General features: G+C 40.6%; 1 protein-coding gene across 4 annotated transcripts in view; it reads right to left on the bottom strand.

The window, feature by feature from the left end:
- RXFP1 (relaxin/insulin like family peptide receptor 1) overlaps positions 1 to 11,607 on the bottom strand; it is a 135,861-nt gene that overhangs the window by 87,928 nt on the left and 36,326 nt on the right. For all 4 annotated transcript variants that reach the window (XM_019521705.1, XM_019521704.1, XM_019521707.1 and 1 more), the window contains exon 2: positions 9,552 to 9,707. In XM_019521705.1, coding sequence (XP_019377250.1) covers positions 9,552 to 9,707 — 156 coding nt within the window. The remainder of the gene's footprint in view (positions 1 to 9,551; positions 9,708 to 11,607) is intronic.

Below are 11,607 nucleotides of genomic sequence, written 5' to 3'. Positions count from 1 at the left end.
ACAATCTATCAGGTGGGTGCATACTGTTGGTCAGATAGTTGTGTCTAAAGGGTAGGCAACAGTAACTGAATATCAAACTGAGAGGAATATCAAGTAGAGGTTCCCTAAGGTTTGTCCTGGGTTCTGGGATGTTCAAAATACTTGTTAATAAGTTGGATGATGGACTTTAATGCGCACTCAGTAAATGTATGGATTACACCAAATTGAGTAATATAACAGATAATTTAGAGCAGGGATGCCAAATATATTTTTCTATCTAGACTGCCAGGCTACCAGTGAGCTCTAGAAGTTGTGGGGAAGGGCTGGGAGGTATTGCCTGCTGAAGAATTCATGATCCCTGGGTCCCAATGGATCTGGCCATTAGCAGCAGCCAGGCGTGCAAAGGCTATACAGATACAGCCTTTGCTCACCCTAAACCCGCTGGACCCACCTCCACCACTGCTGACCTCAGGGATCTGGCCCAGGAGGAGCCCTAAGGTCCAGATCCCATCCAGAGCCTGGAATAAACACCATACCCCTTCTTTAGAATATTGAGCCTATATGTTTTGCTAAAAAAATAGTGCAGAGACAAGTGCAAAGAAAAAATATGGAACAATCAAACTTGCAAATAGAAAATGGGAAATGACTGGTTAGCTTCAATACTGCAGAAAAGGACCTGGGAGCTACAGTGGACAGTAAGTTGAATATTGGTCAATACTGTAGTATTATTGGGAAAAAAGCTAATAATATCCTGATGTATTAACAGAAGACACAAGTCTCAGGAAACTATTGCTCTGTTCCACCCCGAGAAGGCCTCACCTGGAGCACTTTCCATGTTTTTAAAAAAAGAGGTGGACAAACTGGAAAGAGTCTAGAGAAGAGCAACCCAAATAACTAGAGGTCTAGAAAACATGATATATGAGGGTTGGAGGAACTAGGATTATTCTACAGGAGAATATTTGAGAGAAATCTTGTGGGGAGATTTACTGGAAGCAAGATTTGTGAGGAGAGGTAATAGCTTTCTTTGGACCAATCTGTGTAGCCAGAACAGAGAGAAGATGAGCTTTCAGGCTTCAAATGCCTTTCTGAGAAAGATGTGACTGGTTTTTTCCAGTTCAAGGTAAGTACGAGTTAGAACAATTGCTTTCACTTTATCTAATTATGTTAATGAGTATGACTGCTGAAGGGAAAGCTGGCAATTATTACCTGTGAAGCAAAAGTAATTAGCAGTTGAAAAGATTAGAAATAGCCATAAAACCCATGTCTCTGTAAAATATAACCTAAGTCCATGAGCGCTGGCATCTGTTAAAGTTATGTATTTCTGTTCCTAGGTGCATTGCTACATTTCTTTCAGGACAAGAGATGCAAGATCACAGACTGGGTAGCTGTGTTGTGAAAGGTGTTCTCCAACTCGTGTGGGTACTTCGGTCTTTTATCAGTTTTTTTTCTGGACTCATTCTGGAGCATAGCAGTTGTTTGGTTTAATCAGGAACATTTTGGTTCATTGGATAAGGTTTAATACACTTTGTGATAGTATCCATGGAGTCTGATAGCTTGTTGTGAGGTGTATTGATCATGGTGGCAATGGGGATGCACTGGCAGGTTTTGCATGTATTATTTTGGCATAGTCTGGTTCTGTTTTTTGTGTGTTGGTCAGTGGAGTTTCCTTTTAATGTTGAATGTTGCAAATTTAAAGGATTATTTAAAAGCCAGGAGGTGGTAAAATTAGAAGCACTTTTTTCATTGTGTGATTCACGGTGAGTCTAGGTTATAATCATTTAGTTATTTTTTTTTTTACAGGTCCAGTGGGATGGTTTATGACAATCAGGAGTATGCAATTGATAAAAAAAAAAAAAAGCATTCTTTTATATTAGAAGTGGGTTTTCAGGTATTCTGAGCAGATATAGTTGCATCTGAGGGCCTGGCTTGGGATTACAGCTTGCCTGGTTGGGATTGTTACTGGGGGGTTTGTTGTTGTTGAGGTAAGCGTGGTGACCTTTGGGGTTTTTGTATGTGGTTGGTTATAAAGTGCCATTCTTGATATTGGTCCCAGTAGGAATCTGAAGAAAGAATAGAAGTAGTTGAAATTGCAGTAGAAAACAACAAAAGAATCCAGGTGTCCAGTCTAAAGGATTATGTTATCTATATATGGAACTGTATTATAGATACAGCACTAGTTTGGTGGTACATTTTTCCAAAAAATTTTCTTCAAGATAGTTTATGAAGAGGTTGGTACACTGTCAGGGTGGAGTACATCTTTGCACCTACAACTGTACCCATGGTTTGGAGAAAATTCTGACTGTTGAAGATAAAATTGCATGGGTGTGGATTAAGTTTATGAGTTTAGAAGTACATTGAGGATGGAAATCAAGTGAAGAACATGGTCTTGTAGGTATTTCAGGTAGGCTGTACAGCCTTCAGGTGGGAGATGCTGGTGTATAATGATGGCACTCTCAGGAAGGTGGCTGCATGACATGAATTTTGTTGAGGGAAGTCTCTTGCATCTCAGAAACATGCTTTGAGTGACAAGTGCTCTGGGGAAGGTTTCTGTGAACCCTGATAATACTACTCTGAGATTTGATAATAAATTGAAATATTAAGGGGGTTAATCACACTGTAAGTATAATGTGTAGATGGGGCCATAGACAATTCCAATGTTACCAGGACTGAGCCTTACAGGTAGAATCCAAAAAGAGAAGCTTTTTTTTCTTAATGAAAATGGTCTCATTTCTAGAAAAGCTGAAGCCATTACATCTGAAATGTAGTTTCAACCAGGCAGAACAGTTTAGGTCATGCCTTGCCAACTTGAGTTTTAATTAAGCTTGTGCACAGCAGGGTGCTGGAATTATTACCACTTTCACACACTTCTGGGTTTGTTAGCAGTTTCATGAGCAGCTCCAAATAAAATACAGAATATAGGTCAAACTGTTCAACACCACCTGTGGCCTCTTTATTAGGAACTGAAAGTTTCAGAAAAATTGCTGGCAGTGGGCAAGATAGTTCTGAACAAAAAAAATTGGTGTTCTTTGTACTGCTGTGCTTTAACATTTCAAAACCTGAAACTACACATTTTAAGAGTAACATTAGGCTCTTGCAGTATGAGAAGTGTTCAGCTAAATTTCATCTGTGGTATGACTACATTCTTTGCACAGGAATTTTACACTTGGGATGAATTTGGCCCCATAAATACTCAAGTGTCAAGCAATTATTTCCACTCTCTGAAGCTTAATGTTTATCTTACCATAAAGGCCAAGAATTATAAAAAAGGCACATGAAAAATAAATCACTTGCAAGTACTAGTATGCAGTGAGCAGCTATATATTTACAGCATATTGCATTTTTTCAGAGTTATTATCTGGATTCTGTTTGTTTATATATTTTTAAAGTTGCTATCTACCCTGTTATAATGGAATGTTCCACCAGAATTAAAATGAATCTCCACACCAGCCAATAAGGATTCCTCCTCATTATGTCCATGGTTCAAGTTCACACTGTAACAAATCCACGACCATCCATGGCCATCTATGACCTCATAGTTGTCACTGTGGTACAAAGGGTAATTTAGAACCATACATTGCCAATCTTTAAAAAAAAAGTGAGTCAAACCATACGGCTGTCTTCAAAATTACAAAATGTTAATCTAATAATAAATTAAGAGTTTTTTTCCTCTCATTTTCTAATCTTCTGGTTTACATACCTTTGGGGAAATTTTACCCAAGTTTCTCCAATGTGGTGCAATGTTTTTTCAGATACGAAAAGTAACCTTAAAAATATTCATGAAAAAATATGAGGCTACCCACTGTTGGTCTGGAAGGAAAAATTTCGCTCTCACCTCTATCCCTCGTGGTCTGATAAGCTGCCAATCTATTCTGTTGCAAACCTGAGCATAATCACCATCTTGTTTTACTCCTTTTCTGCTTAGGGTATTACACAGATTATTTTACTGCTCTCTGAAACATTAGGGGGAAGAAAAATGGCTCTTGCTCTTTTTAAGAGAGAGTAGCTCCACTTGAGTCTATTATGGTGTCCACACTCCACTTGCCTTGCAAAAATAAAGCTTGAACTAAAGTGGTAGAAATTCTAGGAAAAGAATTGACTATACTACTTCAAAGGTCCAGTGGACAAGATATTTGACTGACAGTCAAGGAGCCAGGGTTATATTACTGGTAATGCCATTGACTTATGGTGTTCCCTGACAAGTCATTACACTTCTATGCCTCATTTTCCAATTGGTTAAAATGTATGGGGGCTTGCATACATGCTGGGGCTTTAAGCCCCAAGGTTTTATTTTATGCCCCCTAAATTGAAATGGTGGATTTTTAATTGAAACCAGTGGTGACGTGTAGCGGGTGCACAGGGCTGCACATGCACCCCCTGAGAGCGCTAGTGCACCCCCTGGCAGCCAGCACTCCTGGGCAGGGGGGACAGCTGAGAGTGCTGGTGCCCCCCTGAGAATGCCGGCCGGGGAGTGGGGGCGCTAGGAGAAGCAGTCCCCCTGTGGCTGATTGGGCTCACCTGGAACTGCCAGTGGCACGCTGCTGTCACTTGTGGGTCAGCAGGATCAGCCGCAGGAGGAATCCCCTGGTCAGTGAGATCAGCGGCAGGGGACTCCCCTTCCCGGTTGCTTACTGTCTGCTGGGGGACAAATGCCCCCCCTGACTCAGGAGGCACCAGTTGCCCATGATTGAAACCCACCTTTTAATTTTTTCTATCACATTACAGAGACGGGCCTGATCCTTTTTGGTGGGAGGGAGCTGGAGTCTACCTGTGGCTGACGGGCAAGCTATAAGTGGGCCAAGCAGCAACTGAGCACCCTGGTCCTTCCCTCTGCAGCAGCTCATTCCCTGGGGCCACCTGTGTTGGCTGCTAGTGGGCCAAGTGCTGCCCTAGCTCAGAGGCAGCCCCCAGCCTAATCAAGCTGTTCCCTGAGCCTGCCCAGGGAGCAGCATCTGGCAGGCTTCCAGTGGGCAGGCTCAGGGAACAGTTGGATTGATTCAGGTGCTGTCTCCAAGCTGGGGCAGCACTTGGCCTTCTAGCAGCCTGCTCAGGCAGCCCTGGGGAATGCTACCACTGCAGAGGGAAGAAGTGGGGCTGCCCACAGCTCAGGGGCTGCTCAGCCCACTGGCAGCTCACCCCCCGGCTGCGGGCAAGGCAGGCAGGCTCCACCAAAAAGGATTGGGCCCCTCACCGCTTCTGCCTTCAGTGCAAGTGTGTGCAGAGAGAGAGAAATGAAGTGATGAACTAGAGAACTGTCTGCACTGTGCAAATATGACAAGGCTCCCTATAAGGGACTGGCAATATTCACCGAGGTGGACTCCCTGGGCATTTTATACACGTGATTTGGGACAACTCCAAGAGCTACTCTAATTAAAATGTCCTGAGCATCATGTGCATCAGCACCCCTGTGCCGAAAAATGGCAGCAGGGGTGTTTTAACTAAAGCTCATCAAATGATCTCTAGTTATAGTGCCCCGCCACCATTTTTCAGCACAGGGACACCGATACACATGATGTTGGAGTCTGCTGGTAACTAGTGTGCTCCAGCGGACTTGATTAATCTGGAGCATGGTAATTACCAGATGTCAGAGCAGCCTCGATACTTGTGTATAGGCACTCCCTGTTCCCCAACTCAAAGAGAATTAAGGATCATTTCACAGTCAGACAATGTAGGTGAAAGATCAGATGGTGGTTTATAGCTGCTCCACAACCTTGTGAGCAGCCTCCAGCAGCAGCTTTGAGAAGCAGTGCATCTTTAAAGAGGTTATAGTATGTATTTCTCTCAGAGCCAGCCATGCATGTGGGATGCCACAGGCCTACCTTCTCATCTCCTTTCAGAGTCTTGTCAAGCTAGTTTAAACTGCTCTGTGGAATTCACGAGCTAACTTAGTCTTGGGACCACTACTGTCTTTGGCTCCTGTGCTGTGGATGCCAAAAACTCTCTCTCAGCCTTGAATATCAGCAGATGATTTGTTCCTGCAGCTGTCATTACATAAATCAGTTTATTCAGTAATCATGTAAATACCAAACAAATACTGGGTAATAGAGTCTGAAATCAGTCAGTCACTCATGATCCTATAGAATGTGTTGTTTTTAGATTGTATAAGGAACAGATTTACACAATTGGAGTAATACATTTCCTGTTGCCTCTTTGAAGAGCTTTGTAAGTGACTATACCCCTGGACTAAAGAATATCTTCTAGAAGACAATCTTGACTGGCAATATCAAGAGAAAGCAGAGAATACACCACTCCCATATATGCTATAAATCCTTGATAGGAGATAAGGCCAAGAATATCTTTACAAGGAAAAAAAAAGAGTTGGGGGTTTTTTTTGGCTGAATTCTCTAAGTCCTTACGCTAAACAATGTATTACTGTGCTTATACACACACACACCTTAAATGACCTTTTTCTTGGACAAATAATAGTGTAGGAATGAGGGGAAAGGGATATGGGGTGTACATACACTTATTCACTTGGGGTGGGGGCGGGAAAATGGTGGACACTGATATGGGGAAGAAGGGAGGATTAGGAATACACAGACTGTGAGAGAGAGCATCAGAAAGGCAAAGTTGGGGGGCTCTGTTATGATTGATAGAGCATATCATGGGGGTATGCCATAAGCATAGCTTACCATAGCTATTTAGTATGTGACCTTCTAATTCTTATTTGCATAATTCAAATACATTTATTCATGTTAATATTCTTCAGGCTGATGTTAATGGGACAAAAAGTCCCCTCTCAGATGACTCAAACCCATGCCGAAATTTTTCAGTACAGAAGTAAACCCTACTGGTAAATATTGATGGGTGAATCTTAAGGGGGTTCAGTGGTTCTTTTTGGTTAATGCGTATTTAAAGATTACCAGAAGCACCTGCAATTCTTGGGTATATAAAACTGGACTAGCATTGTTGTGTTTTACAGTGCTTTCCAAAAACAGTAACAATAAAGTTGGTTAGAATTTTTCTTTTTTAAATGAAAATGTTTTTGTAAGAAAAACTATTTTGATGAAATGGAAATTTTCTATTTTGATGGGTGAAGTGAAAAAGTGTATTTTACACTTAGACAAATGTCATAAATTCTTAATTTTAACTTAGAATTTTGGTTGTTTACTTGATATTTATTTTTTCATTTTTATTATGCCAATTTGACTTTGACACAAACAGGCAACTTGATCTAGGAAAGAAATCAGATGTCTCAAGCACCACTAATTAATAGCTGCCCTAGGTAATTACAAAACTAAGGGGATATTAATACTAATACATCATACTGTAATACATCAGTTGTAGGAGCAGTGCATAGTTTATGGATAAAATGAAAAACCATTACTAACATAAAATAAAATAAAATAATAAAAATATGAAAATTAAAAACTAGAAAATGAAGCAAAATTTTAAACACAAATGAAATAATTTCCATGGATTCCAGTTTGGGGAAATTCCAAAAATGTTTTCGTATCAAGTCAAATGAAAACAAATTTTAAAATATTGAAATGTCCATGAAATGGAGTTCTAAAATATAACAGCTCTATACTGAGTGTGACTGAAATCATTTTACTGTCACAGATCTCTCTTTGGAATAGCTTTTTTATCCAGAAACTGTATAACTTCATGCTTGTCTACACGGGGAAAAAAACAGTCCTCTTTTTCCATCTTACACATGCAAATAACTAAAATATGTGATTAATGAATGTGTGATTAAAAGGAAGCTGCTATATTGATTAAGATGATATTCAACTGCCCATATTAGCAAGTTAAGCACATAAAGCTCTAAGCACACTTCAGTAAATTATAGAAGAGAGACTTTGTGAAGATTTCTGCTATTTTTATCAAGTAGAAGATTTTGTTCAGAAAAAGTTAAGAGTTGTTCTAGCAAAGATTCTTTTCATGAGACTATGTTCTTTTTAATTATCTTACCTGTTGTATTGTTTCATACTTTTATTAATGAGTCTACTGTATTGTTGTCTGTATTGTTTTAAATACATTCAAATTGTGTGGAATGTTTACAGGAATTATGCTACCAGTTTCTGTGGGTTTTTTTCATTTTGTCTTGTTCTGCTTATTAGCAAAGTCTGGTTATTGCATAGTTTCCTTTGGAAAAAAGGCTATGTAAATAACTTGAATTTACTGTTGTTTTGTTGCAAGGGCCATGCAATGATTTATCAAAAGGCAGTGCATGGCAGCTGGTTGCAAAACTTCCAGCATACTACTCGTGGTCAGAATTTCCAGATTCCTTGAAATCTAAGCATTTCAACAAACTTTCAGTAGAATCCTGACTGATTGCTTTCCAGCTTACCTGCTAGGCTCCACTAGGAGGTTGTGAGCTAACATTTTCAAGATTTCCAGTGTCCTGGCTCCTTTAGCCCACCAGGAAGAATATCAGGAAAATCCAAGGTCTGCCTACCATATCTCCAGGCTGGTTGCAAAGGAATGTGGGGATCTTGGAAGCTCAGGCAGCTAAATGCTGACACTGTAGTAGCAAAATTGAACAGACCCTCTTAACTGAGTCAACAAGAAACTGGTTAGTTTCAATGCTGCTACTCAGTGGGCATGTCTACATGAGATGTTTTATTGTGCAGCAGACTAATTTGCTGTGCAGTAAAGAATCACAATCTACACATGTGCAGCAATTAGGGCACAGTAGAGTATTTTACTGCACTGCTGGATAGTCCTGTCAGATATAAGTGATATCCAGCAGTACAGTAAATTACTGCACTTAAACACATGTATAGATGGTGATATTTGGATTAGTTTTCTCCGGCCCAAATTTAGCTGGGGTATATTCAATTGCACTAATTGCACATGTAGACATGCACAATGGTGAAGAGGGTGACACATACAATTCAGTTTGTAGCTGCCACTGCTTTAGGATTCCTAGGTGTGCTGCAGTTCAGAGTGGGCACTCAGATCCTGGAGAGCATAGTTCATATTGGAAACATGATATCTTGGTGTTTCCATATTAAATACTGGAGGATTTTAGTTTCGTTAACATTTTCATATTCAGGACAAAAAATTTAGGATAAAACCTATTTATGACAATTTGGAAATTTACATGAAGCTAAGATTCTGGTTCCCAGACAGAACTAATATTTCAATGTTTAAATGTAAATAAGCTCTGGCAGTGACCATGTCCAATCTTTTTGTAAGAATAGGTATGTTACATGAAGTATAATTATATGTTCATACTAAGCTTTACATATATAGTCTTTACTACATTTTTGTACAGAAAAGTTAAGTATAGAGCTAAACTGAATTTAAGATATTTATTATAAATCTTGTCAAGCTATTCTAGGTATTTCTTTATTACCTTTAATTTTTATATAATAAAAATCAAGCCATAAGAAAAAAAAACTACATAAAATGTCAAGTTGTACAAAGAAAGTTTATATCTACTTCCTAGCAAAGGAGTGATGATTTGGCTTTATTTGTTCCAAGCAAATATCTATCATTATCCACAGTGTATTTAATTTTTCTATAGCTCCATTATTTGTGACTATTTACTTAGCCTCAGCAAGATATGGATGACTGTCAGGGATGCGCATCCTAAACATTGATTAAAAAGGCTCTTATCTACCTACCACAGTTATCTTCATCAGCCTGATTCCCACAATCATCCACACCATTACAGTGAAGAAGCTGAGGCAAACATCGTGTGATGTTGCCACATGGGAAATATCCAAGGGGGCATGTGACCTCACGTCCAGAATCATGATCTTCCAAAGTGCCACGAACAACTAATAAAAACAAAAAAGAGAATACATTTCTTTAAAAAGAGGCTTTGAACATTTCAGAATAGTTAAGTAATGCTGATAGCTGAATTGTTAGGTTGCATTTGAATGTGAATATCCATGTTACTACATATACCTCTTTTTGCTTTGTGCTTAAACAGCACCCTGACAATGTAGGAGGAACCATTACTTTAGCTTAAACTCCATTATGATAATGAATGTGATCACTTAAAACAGTAAGTGGGTAGTAAACCTGTAAAGCAAAGGAAAGTATTTAGAAGTAGTTTCAGATAGAGAGGAAAAGCAGAATTTCTTTAGGTTTACCCTAATTATATTAATGAATTAGACCATTTAAAAAGGAAAAGGATCATTATTACGTGTGGAACAGAGGTAACAGAAAGAAGTTAACAGAGGGAGCAGTTCAGTTATAATAAGCCATAAAACCATTGCCTGTATTAAGTCCTAGGTTTTAGATGTCGAGTAAAGTTATGAATTTTGGACCAGGTCCATCTTCCCATTCTATTAACATAATGGGGCTAAATAAAAATAATTGTTCTAACTGGTATTTAACTTAGGCTGTACATGCTGTTTTTACAGATCTGAAGAATGTCATCTTGGCCAAGTACAGACACTCAAAAAGCCCAAAGCTGAGTTGATTCAATCTTCACAGGTTAGTCTAAGCTGTGTAGATTGAACTAATAAGGAAATGAACAGACATTCATTTTTGATTACGGAAATACAGCCATATGCCTGCAGTGGCTCAAGCCAGAAGCCAGGGGACACCACAGCATCCTTCCATGCTTGGCTGGAAGCAAAAGTTTGGGCCAGAGGTAGCCCACCTACCCTGCAAGGCAGGGGAAGGAGGAGGGCTGTTTTGGGGGAGATGCAAAGCATCCTGGGATGCTCGAGGACTGCAAGTTAACTTGAATCTGGAGGGGAGCTGGCACAGAAGTTCAATAAACTGATTTAACATAAATTGGTTAGGTCTGATACTACATCTGTCCAGGTTTATCTTAGACTAGTTTTGGCCATTCTGAAAGCAGTGTATATGCACCAAACTTTTGTTGTGTTAAAAATTTGAACTGGTTTCTGATCACTTATACCAACTTGTGCAACTTCTTTCCTTAGCCTTTGCACCCAAAATTTTGACTCTCTAGCTATGTAGTTGATTCAATAAAATACATTATTAACAATCTCATTTCTTGCATATTCCCTGGATAACAACACTACTGAAACTTAGGAGGAAACTTCTGCACATCACAAGGTAGTTAAAAATCACTGATATTAGGGGTGTACTAATAGAGGTTTTGGGGGCCGATACTGACAGCCAATATTTAAGGAGGCAAATTGGCCAATACCGATCTGATACAGCTGCCTCCAGGTGGTAAGTCTGTTGTGGTGGAAAGGGAAGGGGGAGGGAAGAGGTGTGGGGTACAGATCAATGCCCCCCACAATGAGGTAGGAAGGGAGGGGGCAGGCGCTGCATGGGGACAGGATGGAGGAACAGCTTGCAGGGGGAGGTGGCTCCTGCCACTGCTTGTACCCCATGAGGCCATAGGGACTGTGTGCCCCCCGGACCTGCTCAGGGCTGGCTGGAGCCGGCTCTGCACAGGGTGGGCTCAGAGTGGGCACTGGCAGTGCTAGGAGAGGCTGCAGCCACCCCAAATTTTGCCGCAGCTCTGCTCCCAGCACCGCCACTGCTGCCAGCTGCCTGGCACAGCCTTGGCTCTTCCCAGTGCATGGGTGAAGGCAGAACATGGAGCTAGGCTGTGCCTGGCAGTGTGGGGCTGGGAGCGGAGCTGCGGTGAAATCTGGGGTGGCTGCAGTCCCTCTCAACACTGCTGGTGCCTGCTTCAAGCCTAGCCCCCACCAAAAAGCGCTGTGCAGTGCTGGCTCCGGTCTCCAG

Source organism: Gavialis gangeticus, unplaced genomic scaffold (genome assembly GCF_001723915.1).
Source record: "Gavialis gangeticus isolate Ggan-Ray unplaced genomic scaffold, GavGan_comp1, whole genome shotgun sequence".
NCBI lineage: Eukaryota > Metazoa > Chordata > Crocodylia > Gavialidae > Gavialis > Gavialis gangeticus.
The sequence above is the reverse complement of the archived record's forward strand: the minus strand, read 5'-3'. Positions and strand labels throughout refer to the sequence as shown.